Source organism: Apteryx mantelli, chromosome 37 (genome assembly GCF_036417845.1).
Source record: "Apteryx mantelli isolate bAptMan1 chromosome 37, bAptMan1.hap1, whole genome shotgun sequence".
Taxonomy (NCBI): Eukaryota; Metazoa; Chordata; class Aves; order Apterygiformes; family Apterygidae; genus Apteryx; species Apteryx mantelli.
The window spans coordinates 32,758-55,317 of record NC_090014.1 but is presented as its reverse complement, the minus strand read 5'-3'; the positions used below and the strand labels follow the sequence as shown (position 1 = coordinate 55,317).

General features: G+C 69.7%; 1 protein-coding gene across 1 annotated transcript in view; it reads right to left on the bottom strand.

Moving 5' to 3' along the window:
* The window catches only part of LOC136995060 (neurexin-2-like), a 63,392-nt gene that overhangs the window by 23,781 nt on the left and 17,051 nt on the right, over positions 1-22,560 (bottom strand). The window contains 11 exon segments of the mRNA XM_067314760.1: positions 3,738-3,857; positions 4,872-5,045; positions 6,893-6,938; positions 6,941-7,085; positions 9,264-9,645; positions 11,306-11,425; positions 14,546-14,572; positions 16,813-17,016; positions 17,714-18,097; positions 19,402-19,843; positions 21,821-21,982. Coding sequence (XP_067170861.1) covers positions 3,738-3,857; positions 4,872-5,045; positions 6,893-6,938; positions 6,941-7,085; positions 9,264-9,645; positions 11,306-11,425; positions 14,546-14,572; positions 16,813-17,016; positions 17,714-18,097; positions 19,402-19,843; positions 21,821-21,982 — 2,206 coding nt within the window.

Genomic DNA, 22,560 nt, shown 5'->3' with positions numbered 1-22,560 from the left:
TGGGGCTGGCGGCACCCAAAACCGGGTGGGGGGCACCAAAAAGGGGGGTGGGGGAGGCCCGAATCACCCCCAAAATGGGCCCAAATACCCCCAAAATAGGTCTGGGGGGGCCACAAATCCCCCCAAATCCCCCAGATGGGGCCCGCGGTGCTCAAAAATCCCCCCAAATGGGGCTGAGGGGGGCCCAAAATCCCCCCAAATCCCCCCAAAATGAGGCCTGTGGTGCTCGAAATCCCCCCCCAAAATGGGGCTGGAGGAGGCCCCGAAATCCCCCGAAATCCCCCCAAAATGGGGCCCTGCGGTGCTCAAAAATCCCCCAAAATGGGGCTGGGGGGGGAGGGACACCAAAATCCTCCCAAAATGGGGCCCCAAATCGCCCCAAAATGGGGCCGGGGGGGGCTAAAATCCCCCTAAAACGGGGCCGGGGGGGTCCCCTAAATCCCCCCAAAAGAGCCCGGGGGGGTCCGGACCTTCCCCCCCCCCAAGAGAGCCCCGGGTGCCCCCAAAAATCCCCCCAAAACCGGGCTGGGGCGGGGAGGGGGGGGGAGCCCAACCCCCCCCCTCGGCAGCCGGCGCCGGAGGCGAGACCCCGAATCGCCCCGAATCTCCCCGAAAAGGGGGAGACGCCCCCCCCCCTCCCCGCGCCGAACCCGGGGCCGGGGGGGTCCCCGGCTGCCCCCGGGGGGGGCTCAGGGCGCGGGCGCATGCGGGGGGCGGCCGGGGCCGGGGGATGGAGGGATGGAGGGATGGAGGGATGGAAGGAGGATGGAGAAAGGGACAGAGAAAGGGGGGATGGAGGAAGCAGGAATGAAGGGAACGAAGGGATGAGGACGGAGGATGAAGGGAAGGAGAAAGGAGGGACGGAGCGATGGAGGTGGGGATGGACGGACGGATGGATGGATGGAGGATGGAGGAGAAAGGGGCGACGGAGGACGGGGAGGGGGGAAGAGGGAGGGGGGGGCTCAGCTAGGCTCCAGCATCCTCCGGCTCCTCCGGAGGTGGAAGATGGAGGGATGGAGGGCGGAGAGGTGGAGGGCCGGGGGCTGGAGAGATGGAGGACGGGGAAGAGGGCGGGACGGAGGCGCCGAGGGATGGAGGACGGAGAGATGCGGGATGGAGGGATGCGGGATGGAGGAGCGGAGGATGGACAAGAGGACAGAGAAGAGGAGGATGGAGGGATGGAAGGATGGAGGATGGAGGGATGGACGAATGGAAGGATGACGGATGGAAGGATGGAGGGATAGACGAGCAGAGGATGGAGGGATGGAGAAATGGATGAGTGGAGGATGGAGGGATGGAGAATGGAAGGATGGAGGATGGAGGGATGAAGGATAGAGAATGGAGAGATGGAGGATGGAGGACGGAGGGATGGAGGGATGCGAGCCGGCGGGACGCGGGATGCAGGATGGCGGCGGACGGGCGGACGGATGGATGGATGCGGGACGGACGGACGGACGGAGGGACGGAGGGGCGGCGGGGCGGCTGGCCTGGGCGGGGGTCCGGCGGCGGCGGCGGCGCTGCGGGTGCCGTGGGGCGCGGGGGGCGCCGGGGTGCCGTGGGGCGCCGTGGGGCGCGGGCGCCGTGTGCTGCAGAGGCGAGGGACGGCGGGGGGAGGAGGAGGGGGAGGAGGAGGAGGGAGGGAGGGAGGGAGGGAGGAAGGCGGGGGGAGGGAGCGGCGGGGGGGGGGCTGGGAGGAGGAGGAGGAGGAGGAGGAAGGGGGAGGGCGGCCCCACGGCCAGACACCCCCCCACCCCCGCCCCACGGCGGCGCCGACCCACGGCCGGACCCACATCCGGCCCCGGGACCCACGGTCAGACCCACGTCCAGCCCCATGGGGGACCCACGGTGCCGGCCGGACCCACATCCACCCCTGGGAGCCACAGCTGGAGCCAGGTCCAGCCCCATGGGGGACACATGGCACTGGCCGGACCCACAGCTGGTCCCACATTCAGCCCTGGGACCCACGGCCGGACCTGCATCTGGCCCCACGGCGGCCCCACGGCACCAGCTGGACCCACAGCCAGACCCACATCCACCCCTGGGAGCCACAGCCGGACCCATGTCCAGCCCCATGGGGGACCCACGGCACCAGCCAGACCCACGTCTGGCCCCACATCCAGCCCCGGGACCCACAGCCAGACCCGCATCCGGCCCCACGGCGCCGGCCGGCCCCACATCCGCCCCACAGCAGCCCCATAGCACCAGCCAGACCCACATCCGGGACCCACGGCACCAGCCAGACCCACATCTGGCCCCACATCCACCTCTGGGACCCACAGCTGGACCTATGTCCAGCCCCATGGGGGACCCATGGCGCTGGCCAGACCCACAGCTGGACCCATGGCACCAGCCAGACCCACGTCTGGCCCCACATCCACCGCTGGGACCCACAGCTGGACCCACGTCCAGCCCCACAGCCAGACCCACGGCATCACCCGGACCCACATCCAGCCCCATGGCGGCCCCCATGGCACCAGCCGGACCCACAGCTGGACCCACGGTGGCTTCCACGGCACCGTCCGGATCCACCTCCAGCCCCCACGGCGGCGGCTCCAGGACCCACACATGGCCCCACGGCGCTGCCTGGCCCCACATCCGGCCCCACGGCAGCCCCCGGACCCACATCCAGCCCCACAGGCATCATCCAGCCCCACAGCACCGCCGGGACCCACATCCGGCCCCACGGCGGCTGCAGGACCCACACGTGGCCCCACAGCATCACCTGGCCCCACAGCGGCCCCGGGACCCCCGTCCGGCCCCACGGCGTCGCCCCGGGGTGTCACCCGGCCCCACGGCACCCCAAGGGCCGGGGGGGGCAGAGCCGGGGGGGGCAGCTCCCGGACGCCTGGGCCCCTTGGGGGGTGTGTGTGGGGGGAGCCGGGGCTCCCGGACGCCTGGGCCCCCTGGGGGGGTGTGTGTGGGGGGTGCTGGGTCACGGGTCCTTACACGTCCTCGCACACCCTCGTGCCACACGCGTGTGCAATGGCCGTGCGAGGGCCACGGGGACACACGCGTGTCTGTGCAAGGGACGCGGGAGCACGTACGTCCATGCAAGGGACACAGGGACACGCGTGCCCATGCAAGGGACATGGGGACACGCATGTGTCTGTACGAGGGACACGGGGACACACACATCTGTGCAAAGGCCACGGGGACACGCGCACCTATATGAGGGACATGGGAACATACATGTGCCCGTGTGAGGGACACACATGTCTGTGCAAAGGCCACAGAGACACATGCGTGTCCGTGCAAGGGACACGGGAGCACATGTGTCCGTGCGAGGGACATGGGGACACGCGTGTCCATGCAAGGGCCACAGGGACACGTGCACCCACGTGAGGGACACACGTGCCTGTGCAAGGGACACGGGGACACGCGTGTCCATGCAAAGGCCACAGGGACACGTGCACCCATGCAAGGGACACACGTGTCTGTGCAAGGGACACGGGGACACACATGTCCGTGCAAAGGCCACAAGGACATGTGCACCCACACAAGGGACACACGTGTCCGTGCGAGGGCCATGGGGACACACGTGTCTGTGCAAGGGCCATGGGGATGTGCATGCCCATGTGAGGGCCATGGGGACACACGCGTGCCCGTGCGAGGGACAGGGGGACACACGCGTGCCCGTGCGAGGTCCATGGGGACACACGCGCGCCCGTGCGAGGGCCAGGGGGACACACACGCGCGCGCCCCGTGCGAGGGCCCGGGCCACCCGCGGCGGCACTCACGGTCGTTGCAGACGGGGCCCCCGTACGCCGTCATGGTGCAGTCGCACGTGTAGCCGTCCCACTGCTGCAGGCAGACGCCCTGGTTGGCGCACGACTCCTCGGTGCACGTGGTGCTGGGGCCTGCGGGCGCCGGCGCGGAGGGGTGACCCGGGCGCCCCCCCCCCCCGTGTCCCCGCGTCCCCCGCGTTGCGGTCACGCACCCTCGTGTGCCCTCGTGCACCCTCGTGCACCCGCGTGTGCCTTTGTGCACCCTCGGGCGCCCTCGGACCCTTCCTGTGCACCCTTGTGCACCCCTGCGAACCTGTGCACGCTCCTGTGCACCCTCCTGCGCCCCCCGTGCACCCTCGTGTGCCACCTGTGCACCCCCCCACCCCCTCTCTGGGAGCCTCCACGTGCCCCTCTGCCCCTGTGCATCCCTGCTTCCCCCGCCGTGCGCCCTCGTGCAGCCCCGCGCACCCCCCATGTGCCCCCCGTGCGCCCTCGTGCAGCCCCGTGCGCACCCTGCACAGCCCGTGCACCTCGCACGCCCCAAGCACCGTGTGCCCCCCGTGCCCCCCACCTGCCCCGCGTGCCCCGTGCGTCGCGCGGTGCCCTGCTCCCCCTACGCGCGCCACGCGCGCTGTGCCCCCTGCACACCCCCTGCACCTTGCACGGCCCTGGGGCCCCCCCGTGCACAGCCCTGCACACCCCACGCGCCCTGCGCACTGCATGTGTCCTGCGCACCCCGCGCCCCCCCTCGCACACCCCATGTGCGTCCCGCGCTCACCGTCGCAGCCGCGCTCGACGTGGCCCCCGTGCACCTTGCACACCCCATGCACCCATGCACCCCGTGCACCCCGCGCCCCCCCGCTCACCGTCGCAGCCGCGCTCGACGTGGCCCCCGTGCACCTTGCACACCCCATGCACCCGTGCACCCCGTGCACCCCCGCGCCCCCCCGCTCACCGTCGCAGCCGCGCTCGACGTGGCCCCCCGTGCACCTTGCACACCCCATGCACCCGTGCACCCCGTGCACCCCGTGCCCCCCGCTCACCGTCGCAGAGCCGCGCTCGACGTGGCCCCCGTGCACCTTGCACACCCCATGCACCCGTGCACCCTGCAGGCCCCCCCGCGCCCCCCCCCCGCTGCGCGCTCACCGTCGCAGCCGCGCTCGACGTGGCCCACGCGGTGCAGGGCGTCCGCCAGCAGGTCGGGCAGGCGCCCGTTGAGGTCCACGGAGGCCAAGCAGCCCTGGAAGCCGCCGCGCGACGCCACCAGCTTGGGCAGCCGCCCCAGCAGCGCCCGGCTCGCGCCGCCGATGTAGAGCTCCCCTGCGGGACCCCCGGCGCCGCCGTCACCGTCACCGTCCCCGCCGCCCGCCGCGCGAGACCCCCCCCCCCAGGGCCCCCCCCCGTGAACACCCACCCGTGCACGACCCTCCTGGGTGCACCCCCAATTGGGGACCCCCCATGCACAACCCTCCTGGGTGCCCCCCATGAGCGCCCACCCATGCACGACCCCCCTGGGTGCACCCCAATTGGGGACCCTCCATGCACGACCCCCCTGGGTGCCCCCCCATGATCACCCACCCATGCACACCCACCCTGGGTGCACCCCAATTGGGGACCCCCCCATGCATGACCCCCCTGGGTGCCCCCCCCATAAGCACCCACCCATGCACAACCCTTCTGGGTGCACCCCAATTGGGGACCCCCCATGCACAACCCTGCTGGGTGCCCCCCCCCGTGAACACCCACCCATGCACAACCCCCCTGGGGTGCACCCCAGTTGGGACCCCCCCCATGCACGACCCCCCTGGGTGCCCCCCCATTGCACGCCCACCCTGCACGACCCCCCCCGGGGGCCCCCTGCACCCCCCCCCACCCATGCACAACCCCCGTGGGCCCCCCCCCCACGAACACTCACCCGTGCACAACCCCACCTCGGTGCACCCCAATGCACAACCCCCCCCCCGGGTGCACCCCCCATTGGGGCCCCCCCCCCCCATGCAGGACCCCCCCCCCGGGTGCACCCCAATGCACACCCACCCCTGCACAAACCCCCCCCCCAGGTGCTCCCCCCATAGGTGCCCCCCCCATGCATGCCACCCTATGGGTCCCTCCCCCATGGATCCCCCATATGGGTGCTCCCCACTTGCATGCCCCCCCATAGGTGCCCCCCCCATGGGTTCCCCTTTATGGGTCCCCCCACATCGGTGCCCCCCCCCGTGGCACCCCCCCAAGCCTGCACCCCTGTTTGCCTGCCCCGTGCACGCCCCCCCCACCATGCATGCACCCTATAGGCTCCCCCCTATAGGTGCCCCCCCCCATGCATGCACCCTCTAAACTCGCACCCACATTGGGTGCCCCCCCCCAAGCCTGCACCCCACGGCTTCCCCCCATCGTGGGTGCCCCCCGCATACATACCCCATGCATGCACCCTATAGGCTCCACCCTATAGGTGCCCCCCCCCCCATGCAAGCACCCCATGGGCTCCCCCATCGTGGGCGCCCCTGTTTGCCTGCCCAATGCACGCCGCCCCCCCCCCCATGCATGCACCCTAGGGGCTCCCCCCCCCCATGCATGCACCCTATAGGCTCCACCCTATGGGTGCCCCCCCCCATGCATGCACCCCAGGAGCTCCCCCCCCCATGCATGCACCCTACAGGGTCCCCCCATCATGGGCACCTCTGTTTGCCTGCCCCATGCCTGCCCCCCATGCATGCACCCCCCCCCATGCATGCACCCCATGGGCTCCCCCCCATGGGTTCCCCCATCATGGGATGCCCGTTTGCCTGCCCCATGCATGCACCCCCCGTGCATGCACCCCGTGGGCTCCCCCCCCATGCACATGCCCCCCCCATGCACGCGTTGCGCCCCGTGGGTTCCCCCCAGGGGTGCTCCCCCATGCATGCACCCTGTGGGCTCCCCCCCCATGCACGCCCCCCTCCATGCACGTGCGTGCCCCGTGGGGCTCCCCCCCCATGCATGCACCCCGTGGGCTCCCCCCCATGCACATGCCCCCCCCCATGCACGCGCGTGCCCCATGGGTTCCCCCAGGGGTGCTCCCCCATGCATGCACCCCGTGGGGCTCCCCCCCATGCATGCACCCCCCCGCCACGCGTGCACCCCGTGGGTTCCCCGCCATGGGGGGCTCCCCCCCCGGGCGCGGGGCGCACCCTTGAGGTCGAGGTTGCGGGCGCCCTGGCCGTGCTGGGGTGACGGGGGCGCCCGTCCACGCGCAGCCCGTGCAGGCTGCCGCCCTCGCGGGCCACGGCCACCTCGTGCCAGCGCCCGTCGTGCAGCGGCTGCTCCGAGTTGCCCTTCATGAGCGACGGCCCGTCGCCCAGGTCGAACACGTAGTGGATGTACCTGCGGGGGGGCGGGGGCCTCGTCAGGGGGCGGGGGCCTGGACCAGGGGGCGGGGCCTGCCCAAGGGGGTGGGTCCTGGCCAAGGGGGAGGGGCTTGGGGTTAGCCCAGGGCCCGTCACCCAGGTCGAACACATAGTGGATGTACCTGCGGGGGCGGGGCCTCGCCAAGGGGGCGGGGCCTCGCCAAGGGGGCGGGGCCTCGCCAAGGGGGCGGGGCTAGCCCAGGGCCCATCGCCCAGGTTGAACACATAGTGGATGCACCTGCAGGGGCGGGGCCTGTTAGGGGGTGGGGCCTGACCCAGGGGGTGGGGCCTGGTCAAGGGGAGGGGTTTGGAATGGGGGTGGGGCTTAGGGTTAGCCCAGGGCCCATTGCCCAGGTCGAACACATAGTGGATGTACCTGCGGGGGTGGGGGGCGGGGCCTGTCCCAGGGGGCGGGGCCTGGGGTTAGCCCAGGGCCCATCGCCCAATCGAACATGTAGTGGATGTACCTGCGGGGGTGGGGCCTGGTCAAGGGGGCGGGTCCTGGCCAAGGGGGTGGGGAATGGTCAAGGGGAGGGGCTTGGAATGGGGGCAGGGCTTGGAATGGGGGCAGGGCTAGCCCAGGGGCCATTGCCTAGGTCAATACCTGGGGGGGAGGGGCCACTGCTGGGGGTGGGGCTAGGATGGGGGTGGGGCTATGCTGAGGGGGTGGAGCCAGCCTGCAGGGGCAGGGCTTGGCCTGGGGGGGGCGGGGCTGGGGCTGCAGGGAGCAAAGCCCAGCCTGAAGGGGCGGGGCCTCTCCTGCTGGGGGCGTGGCTAACAATGGGCAGGGCGGGGCCTAAAGCGCAGGGGTGGGGCAGAGGCTGCCAGGGGGGCGGGGTCCACAGCAGGGGCCAGGGCCCGCTCTGCAGGGGCGGGGCCTGGTGCAAAGGGGTGGGGTCCGTGCCAGGGGGAGGGGCCTGGTGCAAAGGGGCGGGGCCTAAGGCTGGAGAAGAGGCCCCCAGGGGGGCTGGACGTCCCCAAGGTCCCGGGGGGGGGGGTAGGACATCCCAGAGGTCCCCAGGATGTCCCCAAGGTCCCAGTTAAGGTCAGGTCGTCCCCGAGGTCCCAGGCCATCCCAGAGGTCCCCAGGAGGAGTAGGACGTCCCTGGGGTCCCAGGTCATCCCCGAGGTCCCCAGCCCATCCCTGAGGTCCCCGTGGTCCTGGGCCATCCCCAAGGTCCCCGAGGTCCCCAAGGTCCCCATGGTCCCCAGCCTGTCCCTGAGGTCCCTGAGGTCCTCAACTCATCACCAAGGTCCCCGCGGTCCCCAGGCCATCCCCGCGGTCCCCAAGGTCCCCAACCCATCCCCGAGGTCCTCATGGTCCCCAGCCTATCCCCAAGGTCCCCAAGGTCCCCAATCCATACCCGAGGTCCCCGAGGTCCTCAACCCATCCCTGAGGTCCCCGTGGTCCTCAACCCATCCCTGAGGTCCCCGTGGTCCCCAACCCATCCCCGAGGTCCCCAAAGTCCTCAACCCATCCCTGAGGTCCCCAACCCATCCCCGAGGTCCCCGTGGTCCTCAACCCATCCCCGAGGTCCCCAAAGTCCTCAACCCATCCCCGAGGTCCCCGTGGTCCTCAACCCGTCCCTGAGGTCCCCGTGGTCCCCAGCCCGTCCCCAAGGTCCTCAACCCATCCCTGAGGTCCCTAAGGTCCCCAGCCCGTCCCCGAGGTCCCTGTGGTTCTCAACCCATCTCCAAGGTCTTTGAGGTCCTCAACCCATCCCCGAGGTCCTTGTGGTCCCCAGGCCATCCCCAAGGTCCCCAGGGTCCTCAACCCATCCCTGAGGTCCCTGATGTCCCCAGCCCATCCCCGAGGTCCCTGTGGTCCCCAGCCCGTCCCCAAGGTCCTTGTGGTCCTCAACCCATCCCTGAGGTCCCCGTGGTCCCCAACCCATCCCTGTGGTCCCTGAGGTCCCCAGCCTGTCCCCAAGGTCCCCGTGGTCCCCAGCCCGTCCCCAAGGTCCTTGTGGTCCTCAACCCATCCCCGAGGTCCCCGTGGTCCTCAACCCATCCCTGTGGTCCCTGTGGTCCCCAGCCCATCCCCGAGGTCCCTGTGGTCCTCAACCCATCTCCAAGGTCTTTGAGGTCCTCGACGCATCCTTGAGGTCCCCGAGGTCCCTAGACCCGTCCCCGAGGCGCCCGCGGCCCCGCTCACCCCTTGACGAGCTCCACGACGAGGAAGTCGTTGCCGTTGCCGCCGTTGAAGAGGATGAGGCCGTCGGGGGCGGTGGTCTTGAACTGGAAGAAGAGGTGCATGGAGGCGTAGGCCTGCAGCGTGGCCAGGGCCACGTAGGAGCCGCGGCCGCGGAAGGCCACGGGGTCGGCGACGATGGCGCGGCGGCCGAAGCGGGCGTTGAGCTCGCAGGAGCTGATGTCGCCGTTCTTGCAGAGGTCCAGGTAGGGCAGCCCGTTGAAGAGCAGCCCGCTGAGGTGGCCCAGGAAGTTGGAGGGCACCACGGCCAGGAAGCGCCGCTCCGTCACCATGCCCGTCTCGATGCTGTGGAACTCCAGGCGCGTGTGCGCCCCCGACATCTGCCCTGCTCCCGGGGGGGGGGGCGGGGGCGTGGGTGGGGGGGCGGGGGGAGCCTCGCGCCCCCGGGCCTCGCGCCGGCGCCCGCAACCCTGCATTGCGCCCACAACCCTGCACCTGCATCTGCACCCCTGCACCCGCATCTGCACCCACAACCCTGCACCTGCACCCAGAACTCTGCATTGCACCCCTGCACCCACCTCGGCACCCACAACCCTGCATTGCGCCCACAACCCTGCACCTGCATCTGCACCCCTGAACCCGCATCTGCACCTGCAACCCTGCATTGCGCCCCTGCACCCACATCTGCACCCCTGCACCTGCGTCCACAACCCTGCATTGCGCCCCTGCACCCACATCGGCACTTGCAACCCTGCATTGCACCCACATCTGCACCCGCATCGGCACCCGCAACCCTGCATTGCACCCCTGCACCCGCATCTGCACCCACAACCCTGCATTGCACCCACATCTGCACCTGCATCAGCACCCGCAACCCTGCATTGCACCCCTGCACCCGCATCTGCACCCCTGCACCCGCATCTGCACCCCTGAACCTGCATCTGCACCCCTGAACCTGCACCTGCACCCACACCCCTGCATTGCACCCGCATCTGCACCCGCAACCCTGCATTGCACCCCTGCACCCACATCTGCACCCCTGAACCTGCATCTGCACCCCTGCACCCGCATCTGCGCTTGCAACCCTGCATCTGCACCCCTGCACCCACATCTGCACCCCTGCACTCACATCTGCACCCGCAACCCTGCATTGCACCCCTGAACCTGCATCTTCACCCCTGAACCCGCATCTTCACCCCTGCACCTGCATCTTCACCCCGAACCGTATCTTCACCCCCGCACCTGCATCTGCACCCACAACCCTGCATTGCACCCCTGCACCCACATCGGCACCCCTGAACCTGTGTCTTCATCCCTGAACCTGCATCTGCACCCCTGCACCTGTGGGCCTGCATCAGCACCCACATCTGCACTCACATCTCTGCATCTGCACCCACAGCCCTGCACCAGCACCCCTGCACTGCATCTGCACCCCTGCACCCACATCTGCACCCCTGCACCTGCACCTCTGCACCCGCATCTGCACCCCCGCACCTGCATCGGCACCCGCGGCCCTGCACCCTGATATCCTGCACCCACATCTGCGCCTATGTCCCTGTGCCCACAGCCCTGCCCAAGTCCTGCTGTCCCCACGTCCCCATGCACCCGTGTCCCATGAGCACCCGTGTCCCCATGCACCCGTGTCCCACCATCCCCAAGTTCTCGTGCATCTGCATCCCTGTGCCATGTCCCCATGTCCCCGTGTCCCCTGTGCACCCACGTCCCCATGCCCCATGTGCACCCGTGTCCTGCTGTCCCCAGGTCCCCATGCACCCCCATCCCATGTGCATCCATGTCCCCTGTGCACCCGTGTCCCATGTGCACCCGTGTCCTTCTGCACCCGTGTCCCGCCATCCCCAAGTTCTCGTGCATCCGCATCCCTGTGCCATGTCCCCATGTCCCCATGCACCCCCATCCCATGTGCATCCATGTCCCCTGTGCACCCGCGACCCCGTGCTGTGCGCACCCGTGTCCTGCTGTCCCCACGTCCCCCCGTGCCCCCACGTCCCCCCACGTGCCCCCCGCGTGCCCCCGCGCGCCGGCACCTTCGACGGTGACGTTGTCGACGGAGAGCTGGAGGCTGCGGCCGCGCCGCACCACGCGCACCGTGTGCCACTCGTTGTCGTCCAGCCGCTGCCCCGCGAACAGCGTCTCGGGGCCCTTGCCTGCGGGGCGCCCGTCAGCGCGGCCGACACGCCCCGGCGCCGCCCCGCGCCACGCACACGCCACCCGCACGCCACGCACATGCACACGCACACGCCACGCACACGCCACGCACACGCCACGCACACGCCACGCACATGCACACGCACATGCCACCCACACGCCACGCACACGCCATGCCGCGGCGCCCCACGCCATGCACACGCCACCCGCACGCCACCCGCACGGCTGCAACACGCCACCCACACGGCTGCAACATGCCTGCATGCACACGCCTGCAACACACCACACACACACCATGCACACAGCTGCAACACCCTGCATGCACACGCCTGCAACATGCCATGCACACGGCTGCAACACCCTGCATGCGCACGCCTGCGACACACCACACACACACCATGCACACGGCTGCAACACCCTGCATGCACACGCCTGCGACACACCACACACACACCATGCACACAGCTGCAACACCCTGCATGCACACGCCTGCAACATGCCATGCACACGGCTGCAACACCCTGCATGCGCACGCCTGCGACACACCACACACACACCATGCACACGGCTGCAACACCCTGCATGCACACGCCTGCGACACGCCACACACACGCCATGCACACGGCTGCAACACCCTGCATGCACACACCTGCGACACACCACACACACACCATGCACACGGCTGCAACACCCTGCATGCGCCCGCCTGCGACACGCCACACACACGCCATGCACATGGCTGCAACACCCTGCATGCACACGCCTGCAACACACCACACACACACCATGCACACGGCTGCAACACCCTGCATGCACACGCCTGTGACACACCACACACACACCATGCACATGGCTGCAACACCCTGCATGCACACGCCTGCAACATGCCATGCACACGGCTGCAACACTCTGCATGCACATGCCTGCAACACACCACACACGCCATGCACACGGCTGCAACACCCTGCACACACACACCTGCGACACACCACCTGCACGGCTGCAACACCCTGCATGCACATGCCTGCACCACACCACACACACACCACGCACACAGCTGCAACACCCTGCATGCACACGCCTGCGACACGCCACACACACGCTGCCTGCACACCACGCACACGCCTGCAACATGCCACCTGCACAGCTGCAACACTCTGCATGCACATGGCTGCGACACGCCACGCACACACTGCCCGCATGCCGCCTGAGCACCACGCACGCGCCTGCAACGCACCACCTGCACGGCTGCAGTGCCCTGCACGCGCATGGCTAACATGCCACGCACACACGCCACCAACACACCTGCAACGTGCTGCCTGCACACCTGCGACACGCCAGCCACATGCCACGCGCACGCCTGCAACGCGCCACCTGCACAGCTGCAGCCACCCTGCACGCACACGGCTGCGACACGCCACGCACACGGCTGCAGCCACCCTGCACGCACACGGCTGCGACACGCCACGCACACGGCTGCAGCCACCCTGCACGCACACGGCTGCGACACGCCACGCACACGGCTGCAGCCAACCCTGCACGCACACGGCTGCGACACGGCACACGCCACGCACACAGGCCGCAGACACGCGGCATGCACACGCCTGCGACACGCCACGCACACGCCTGCGACACGCCACGCACCCCCCACGCAGCCTGCGGCCAGGGTGCAGGCACACGGGCGCAACCCCCCCCCGAAGCCGTGCGTGCACACGCCCACGCGCCCACACGCCAAGGACACGCGTGTCCCGGCCCCGCCGCCCACCCGCGGGAGCCGCCGCCACCGCACACGCCAAGGACACGGCTCGGGGCTGGGGGGGGGACACGGCTGCGGCGTGCGGGTGCGTGTGCACACGCGTGTGCGTGTCCCTGCCCCCCCCCCCCCCGCGGGGCCCCTCCGAGGTGGGGGCAGGAGCCCCGGACGCCTGGGCCCCTTGGGGGGGGGCAGGGGGGGTAACAGGGGTCGCCCCCCCCCTTGCACGAGGGCCCCCCGCGTCCCCCCCCCCACCTGCGTCCGTGGCCCCGCGCACACGCGTGTGCGACACCGGCCCCCCCCTGCACACGCGTGTGCAACACCGGCCTTACCTGGGCGCGCGGGGCCTCGGGCACCTGCACACGCGTGTGCCCCGTCCCGGACACGCCGGGTCCCTGCGTGTGCACGAGGGGACGGGCGAGGCCAGCACACGCCACGGCCCCGTGTCCCCGCACACGTGTGTCCCCACGGGTCCCTGTGTCCCTGCACACGCGTGTCCCTGCACCCATATGTCCTTGCACACGCGTGTCCCTGTGTCCTGCACACGTGTTCAGCACACGCGTGTCCCCACGGGTCCCCATGTCCCTGCACACGCGTGTCCCTGCACTCATGTGTCCTTGCACACGCGTGTCCCCACGTGTCCCCATGTCCTTGCACACGCGTGTCCCCGTGTCCCCCCAGGCACGTGCACGCCCAGGACACGCCAAGCCCTCGTGGTGCCCTTGACGTGTGCGTGTGCAGGGGCCCAGGCGTCCGGGGGGGGGTCAGACACCCAAGGGAGGGAGAGAAGGAAGGAAGAAGGGATGGACAGAGGGATGGAGGGAGGGACGGCAGGACGCACGGACAGAGGGAGCGATAGCAGGACGGAGACGGAGGGACGGACGGAGGGATGGCAGGACGGATGGATGGAGGGAGGGACAGTCGGATAAAGGGATGGTGGGACAGACAAAGAGACGGATGGGGATGGACAGATGGACAGGGGGACGGATGAATGGACGGACAGATGGACAGAGGGACAGACGGAGGGACGGCAGGATGGATGGACGGACGGATGGACAGAGGGACGGATGGAGGGACGTCGGGATGGATGGATGGAGGGACAGTTGGATAGAGGGATGGTGGGATGGATGAACGGATGGACAGACGGACGGACAGACAGATGGAGGGATGGACGGATGGACGGACAGAGGGACAGATGGAGGGACGGCAGGATGGATGGATGGACGGATGGACAGAGGGATGGCTGGAGGGACGTCGGGATGGATGGATGGAGGGACGGTTGGATAGAGGGATGATGGGACGGATGAACAGATGGACGGTGGGACAGACGGGCGGAGGGACAGACGGGCGGACGCGCGGGACTTACTGGGGAGGCAGCCTATCCGCACACAGTCTGGGGAGAGAAGAGAGGCAGCTTCAGAGCCGTCGCGGAGCCGCCGCTGCCGCCGCCGTCGCTGCCGCCGCCCCGGGGACGACCGCCGCGAGGTGGCTGCTGCCACCGCCACTGCTGCCACCGACTGCCACCGACTGCCGCCGGCACCGCGCGCGGCTCCGCTTGGGGACGTGCAGCGCCGTGCACGGGGGACTGGGGTTGTGCAGCGCCGTGCGCGGGGGCAGATTGGGGCTGTGCAGCGCCGTGCATGGGGTGTTGGGGACGTGCAGCGCCGTGCACAGCACAGGCCCGTGGGATGTGCAGCGCCGTGCACGGGACATCAGGGCTGTGCAGCACCGTGCACGGGGCACTGAGGACGTGCAGCGCCGTGCACGAGGCATCAGGGCTTTGCATTGCTGTGCACGAGGGACTGGGGCTGCGCAGCGCCGTGCACAGGGGACCAGGATTGCACAACGCCGCGCACGGGGGCTGATCAGGGCTGCGCAGCACCGTGCACGGGGCACTGAGGACGTGCAGCGCCGTGCACAGGGGACCAGGATTGCACAACGCCGCGCATGGGGGCTGATCAGGGCTGTGCAGCACCGTGCACGGGGCACTGAGGACGTGCAGCGCCGTGCACAGGGGACCAGGATTGTGCAGCGCCGCGCACGGGGGCTGATCAGGGCTGTGCAGCACCGTGCACGGGGCACTGAGGACGTGCAGCGCCGTGCACAGGGGACCGGGATTGTGCAGCGCCGCGCACGGGGGCTGGTCAGGGCTGCGCAGCGCCGTGCACGGGGCACTGAGGACGTGCAGCGCCGTGCACAGGGGACCAGGATTGCGCAGCGCCGCGCACGGGGGCTGATCAGGGCTGTGCAGCGCCGTGCACGGCTCAGGCTCTTGGCACGTGCAGCGCCGTGCACGGGGGCTGATCAGGGCTGCGCAGCGCCGTGCACGGGGCACTGAGGACGTGCAGCGCCGTGCACGGGGGAGCAGGATTGCGCAGCGCCGCGCACGGGGCACTGAGGACGTGCAGCGCCGTGCGCGGGGGAGCAGGATTGCGCAGCGCCGTGCACGGGGCACTGAGGACATGCAGCGCCGTGCGCGGGGGACCAGGATTGCGCAGCGCCGCGCACGGGGGCTGATCAGGGCTGCGCAGCGCCGTGCACGGGGCACTGAGGACGTGCAGCGCCGTGCACAGGGGACCAGGATTGTGCAGCGCCGCGCACGGGGGCTGATCAGGGCTGCGCAGCGCCGTGCACGGCTCAGGCTCTTGGCACGTGCAGCACCGCGCACGGGGGCAGATTGGGGCGTCGGGGGCGGCTCGGGCACCGGGCGGTGGCGGCGGTGGCAGCGGCAGCAGGGGGGTCCCGGCCCCGGCCACCTCGCAGAGCCCAGCCCGGGGATCCAGGGGGAATCCAGGGGGGATCCGGTGGATCCAGGCTGGGCCCCACGGCAGTCGTCAACCGCATCGGGGCGGAGAGGGAAACGCGCCGGGACCCCGGGGGGATCCCCGAACTCATGGGGGGGGGGGGAGATCCACAGCCTGCAGGGGGATCCCCGATCCCGGGGGATCCCTGATCCGGAGGGATCCGCATCCCATGGGGGGATCCCAAAACCTGGGGGGGGGATCCCTGACCCCATAAGGAGGATCCCTGATCCCAAGGGGGATCCACATCCTGCAGGGGGATCCTCAATCCCAGGGGGGATCCCTGAACCCAGGGGGGGATCCCCAAACCTGGGGGGATCCCTGAACCCACGGAGGGATCCGCATCCCACAGGGGGGATCCCCGATCCTGGGGGGGATCCCTGAACCCAGGGGGAGGATCCCCGATCCAGGAGGGATCCACATCCTGGGAGGGATCCCTGATCCCATAGGAGGATCCCACATCCCAGGGGGATCCCGGATCCCGGGGGGTCCCGGCCGCGTGTCCCGGCTGGCAGAGCCCGAGGTCACAAAGGCTCCAAAACCGGGGACGGGGCAGGAGGAGGAGGAGGAGGGAGGGGAGGAAGGAGGGAGCGGGGCGGCACCCGCGGGTGCAACGGGAACCCGGCCGGGACGGGACGGGACGGGGGCCCCGGTGCAACGGCCTTGGGGCCCCTCGTGCAGCCGTGTTGCACGGGGCTCCCGGGGGTCCGTGCACCCGCGTTGCACAAGGCTCAGGGATGTTTGCACACCTGCGTTGCACAAGGCTCGGGGCCCCTCGTGCACCCGCGTTGCCCAGGATTCGGGGCGGTTTCGGGGCGGTTTCGGGGCTCACCCAGGTTCACGGTGAGCTTCATGCGGCCGCCGTCGAGCTCCAGGCGCAGGGTGTCGGCCGACTGGCGCGACGTGGTGGCCAGCACCAGCCCGTAGGCGCGGGGCGACATGAAGCGCAGCGCCACGTCCTCGGCCTCCGTGTGCGCCGCCCCCGGCACCAGGATCTTCAGGTACATGCTGCCGTCGTAGCTCAGCACCGCCGCCTCTGCGGGGCCCCGCCGTCACCCCGGGGCCCAGGCGTCCGGGAGACCCCCCTGAGGGGCCCAGGCGTCCGGGAGCTCCCCAAGGGGCCCAGGCATCTGGGAGGCTCCCGAGGGGCCCAGGCATCCGGGAGACCCCCCTGAGGGGCCCAGGTGTCCAGGAGCCCCAGCTCCCCCCTGCAGCCCCCTTCCTTCCTCCCAGGGGCCCAGGCGTCCGGGCCCAGCTGGGCCCCATCTCGGGGTAACAAGGGGCTCGTTAGCAGCCGCTCCGCTAACGAGGCTCCTGCCCAGCCCCTCAGTGCCCTCACCTGGGGCCCGGACACCTGGGCCCTCGGCCGGGTCCCATCGCCCCAGGGGGCCCAGGCATCTGGGTGCCCCCCACTGCCAGGGGGCCCAGGCATCCGGGTGCTGCAGGGGCCCAGGCGTCCGGGTTCCCCCCACCCCCTCGGAGGCCCAGGCATCCGGGTGCCCCCCACCACCCAGGGGGCCCAGGCGTCCAGGTGCCTCCCACTCCCAGGGGGCCCAGGCATCCGGGTGCTGCAGGGGCCCAGGCGTCCGGGTGCCCCCCACCACCCAGAGGGCCCAGGCGTCCGGGTGCTGCAGGGGCCCAGGCGTCCGGGTTCCCCCCACCCCCAGAGGGGGCCCAGGCGTCCGGGTGCACCCCCCCCCCCCCCGCCAAGGGGCCCCGGCGTCCGGGCCCACCTGTCTCGCAGCGCGGCCCCAGGTAGCCGGTGGCCAGGCAGTCGCAGACGAAGCGGTTCCAGCCCTCGCGGCAGAGGCCGCCGTGGCGGCAGGGCCCGGCGGCGCAGTGCCGGGGGGGCTCGCGGGCGCAGGCGGGGGCCACGCCGGGAGCCGCCTGGGCGGCCGCCAGCGCCCGCACGTCCCGGCTGCGCCCGTCCACGAAGAGGTCGCGCAGGCAGCCCACGTAGCCGTAGCGCAGGAAGGCCGTCCACACCTCGGGCGGCAGCGGCAGCCCCGGCCGCCCCGCCGGCAGCCCCCCCACGAAGAGCTCCGAGTCCAGGTCGAGGATCTCGCTCTCGCCGCTCGCCAGGAACGGCGTGCTGCGGCTGTTCACCGACACCGAGCCTGCCGGGGCGCCCGCGTCAGACCGTGCCGCCGCCGCCGCCACCCCGGGGACGCGCGCGGGGGGCTGGGGGTGTGCAGGGTGCGTGGGGATCATGGAGGGATGCACAGGGATGTGCAGGGTGCATAGGGTCTATGGGGTGCACAGGGATGTGCAGGGATGTGCAGGGTGCACAGGGATGTGCAGGGTGCGCGGGGATCACGGAGGGGTGCGCAGGGATGTGCAGGGTGCATAGGGTCTATGGGGTGCACAGGGATGTGCAGGGATGTGCAGGGTGCACAGGGATGTGCAGGGTGCGCGGGGATCACGGAGGGGTGCGCAGGGATGTGCAGGGATGTGCAAGGTGCACGGGGATCACGGAGGGATGCACAGGGATGTGCAGGGATACTGGGGATGTGCAGGGTGCATAGGGTGTATAGGGTGCACAGGGATGTGCAGGGATGTGCAGGGTGCACAGGGATCACAGAGGGATGCACAGGGATGAGCAGGGTGCACAGGGATGCAGAGGGATACTGGGGATGTGCAGGGTGCATAGGGTGTATGGGATGCACAGGGATGCACAGGGATGTGCAGGGATGTGCAAGGTGCACAGGGATCACAGAGGGATGCACAGGGATGTGCAGGGTGCACAGGGATGCGCAGGGTCATGCAGGGATGTGCAGAGCGCACAGTGCACAGGGATGCACGGGGTGCACGGGGAGGCACAGGGACGTGTGGGGATGTGCAGGCTGCGCAGGGATGTGTGGGGTGCATGGGGACACGCAGGGACGCATGGGAATGTGCAGGGTGCACAGGGATGCACAGCGATGCACGAGGATGCACCCTTTGCACCCCGTGCAAACCCTCCGTGCACGCACACCCATTTGCACCGACGCACCCCCCTCCGTGCACGCGCACCCTTTTCACCCCGTGCAACCCTTCCGTGCACGCACACCCATTTGCACTGATGCACCTCTTCCATGCACGTGCACCCTTTGCACCCTGTGCAACCCCTCCGTGCACGCACACCCATTTGCACTGACGCACCCCCTGCATGCACGCGCACCCTTTGCACCCCGTGCAACCCTTCCGTGCACGCGCACACCATTTGCACCCTGTGCAACCCTTCCGTGCACGCCCACCCTTTGCACCCCGTGCAACCCCTCCGTGCACGCACACCCATTTGCACCGACGCACCCCCTCCGTGCACGCCCACTCTTTGCACCCCGTGCAACCCTTCCGTGCACGCACACCCATTTGCACCGACGCACCCCCTCCGTGCACACCCACCCTTTGCATCCCGTGCAACCCCTCCGTGCACGCGCACCTTTGCGCCCGTCGCGCTGGAAGTCCACGTGGCACCACTCGCCGTCGGTGACCTTGCGGGCGCTGGCGCGCACCTTGATGCCGCCCGAGCCCATGTCGAGCAGCAGGTAGAGGTGGCCGTCGAGCAGCTCCAGGGCGAAGTAGTCGGCGCGGGGGGGCCCGCGGGGGGGGCGGCCGTCGCGCGGCGCCTGCAGCCGCCCGTGCCCGAAGAGCAGCAGCCCGTTGGGCTCCGTGGTGCGGAAGTCGAAGGAGACGGAGCCGGTGCGCTTGGCGCGCCACGCCGGCAGCACCAGGAAGGCGTCGGGCGCCGCGAAGCTCACGGGCTCCAGGGCGGCCACGGCCTCGCAGCGGAAGAGCAGGGCGCCGTGCAGCTGCATGCGCCCGTCGCCCTCCTGCGCCAGGCGCGACAGCTCCAGCTTGAAGTCGTTGTTCTTGTACACCACCTGCGCCGCAACCGCAACGGCACGTGTCGGCCGCGGCCTGGTGCCTGGGGGGGCCGTGCACGGCGCGCACGTGCAATGCACGGCATGCACACGCCATGCACAGCATGCACATGCAATGCACAGTGTGCACACGCTATGCACAGCATGCACACACCATGCACGGCATGCACACACCATGCACGGCATGCACACACCATGCACTGTGCCCGGGGGCCGTGCACGGCACATGCATGCAATGCGTGGCATGCACATGCAATGCACAGCATGCACACGCAATGCACAGCATGCACACGCGATGCACAGTGCCTGGGGGCCGTGCACGGCACGTGCATGCAATGCGTGGTGTGCACATGCAATGCACGGCATGCACACGCAATGCACAGCATGCACACGCGATGCACAGTGCCCGGGGGCCGTGCACGGCACGTGCATGCAATGCGTGGCGTGCACATGCAATGCACAGCATGCACACGCAATGCACAGTGCCTGGGGGCCGTGCACGGCACGTGCATGCAATGCGTGGCATGCACATGCAATGCACGGCATGCACACGCGATGCACAGCATGCACACGTGATGCACGGTGCCCAGGGGCCGTGCACGGCACGTGCATGCAATGCATGGTGTGCACATGCAATGCACGGCATGCACACGCGATGCACAGCATGCACACGTGATGCACGGTGCCCGGGGGCCGTGCACGGCACGTGCATGCAATGCGTGGCGTGCACATGCAATGCACAGCATGCACACGCAATGCACAGTGCCCGGGGGCCGTGCACGGCACGTGCATGCAATGCGTGGCGTGCACACGCAATGCACGGCATGCACACGCGATGCACAGCATGCACACGCGATGCACGGTGCCCAGGGGCCGTGCACGGCACGTGCATGCAATGCGTGGCGTGCACACGCAATGCACGGCATGCACACGCAATGCACAGCACGCACGGGCCATGCACAGCGCACGCGTGCAATGCACAGTGCACGTACACAACGCATGGCACGCGGGGGGGGGCCATGCATGGCATGTACATGCGATGCACGGCACGCGCAGGTGCCCGGCTCGGTGCACGGGGACACGGCACGGCACGCATTTGCAAGGCACAGCACACATGGGCCGTGCACGGCACACAGGAGCACTGGCATGGCACGTATGTGCGATGCACGGCACACGTGGGTGCCCGGCTCGATGCACGGGGATGCGGCACAGCACGTGTGAGCAACGCACGTGCACCACCCCCGTGCACCCCCCTGTGTCCCTGCGCACCCCCACACCGTGCACCCCCATGCACCGTTGCACCCCATGTTCTGAGCGCCGTTGCACCCCATGCACCGTCCCTGCGTGCCCCCGTGCGCCCCGTGTCCCCACGCGCCCTATGCACCACTGCAACCCGCGCGTGCCCCTGTGCACCCCATGTCCCATGCATCATCGCACCCCGTACACCGTTGCACCCCCATATCTCTGTGCTCCCCATGCACTGTTGCACCCCATGTCCCATGCACCATTGCACCCCGTGGCCTTGTGCACCCTGTGCATCGTTGCACCCTGTGTCCCGTGCACCGTTGCACCCCATGTCTCTGTGCTCCCCATGCACTGTTGCACCCCATGTCCCATGCACCATTGCACCCCGTGGCCTTGTGCACCCTGTGCACCGTTGCACCCTGTGTCCCGTGTACTGCAGCACCCTGTGCACCATTGCACTCCATGCACCACTGCGCCCTGTGCACCGCAGCGCCCTGTGCACCATTGCATCCCCATGTCCCATGCACCCCATGCACCATTGCACCCCATGCACCATGCATCGTTGCGCCCCATGGCCCCGTGCACCATGTGCACCATTGCACCCCGTGCACCGTTGCACCCCATGTCCCATGCACCCCATGCACCATGCACCATTGCACCCCGTGGCCCTGTGCAGCCCGTGCACCAGTGCAGCCCGTGCAGCGTTGCCCCCCGCAGCCCCCCGGCGCTCACGTCCTTGAGGCAGCCCATGAAGTTGTTGCTGACGGGGGAGCCGGGCAGGTCGGCGGTGTTGGGGCTGCCGCCCACGTAGAAGAAGTCGTCGGAGCCCAGCATGGTGTAGTCCTCCTGCGTGTAGCCCGTCGTGGTGAGGATGCCGTCCACCGAGATGGTCACCTGCGGCACGAGCGGGCCGGCCTCAGCGGGCGCCCACCCCGCCGCCGCCGCCGCCGCCGCAGCCATTTCTGTGTCTGGGGGGGGGGGGCCCAGCCCCGCGGGATGGGGGTGACACGGGGGGGGGACATGGGGGGACATGGGGGGGCCTCGCACGGGGCCGGGGGGCTGGAGGCCAGGGCTCGTGCAAGGATGCACCTTGGGCCTCGTGCAAAGACGCACTAGGGCTTGTGCAAGGTTGCACCAGGGCCTCGTGCAAAGATGCACCTGGGCCTCGTGTGAGGCTGCACCCAGGACTTGTGCAAGGACACAACTGAGGCCTCGCGCAAGGAGGCACCAAGCACTTGTGTGAGGTTGCACCAGAGCCTTGTGCAAAGGCGCACTAGGGCTTGTGCAAAGATGCACCAGGGCCTCGTGCGAGGATGCAACTGAGGCCTCGTGTGAGGAGGCACCAAGCACTTGTGCAAGGTTGCACCGGGGCTTGTGCAAGGTTGCACCGGGGCCTCGTGTGAGGAGCACCAAAGACTTGTGCAAAGATGCACCAGGGCCTCGTGCAAGGAGGCACCTTGGGCCTTGTGCAA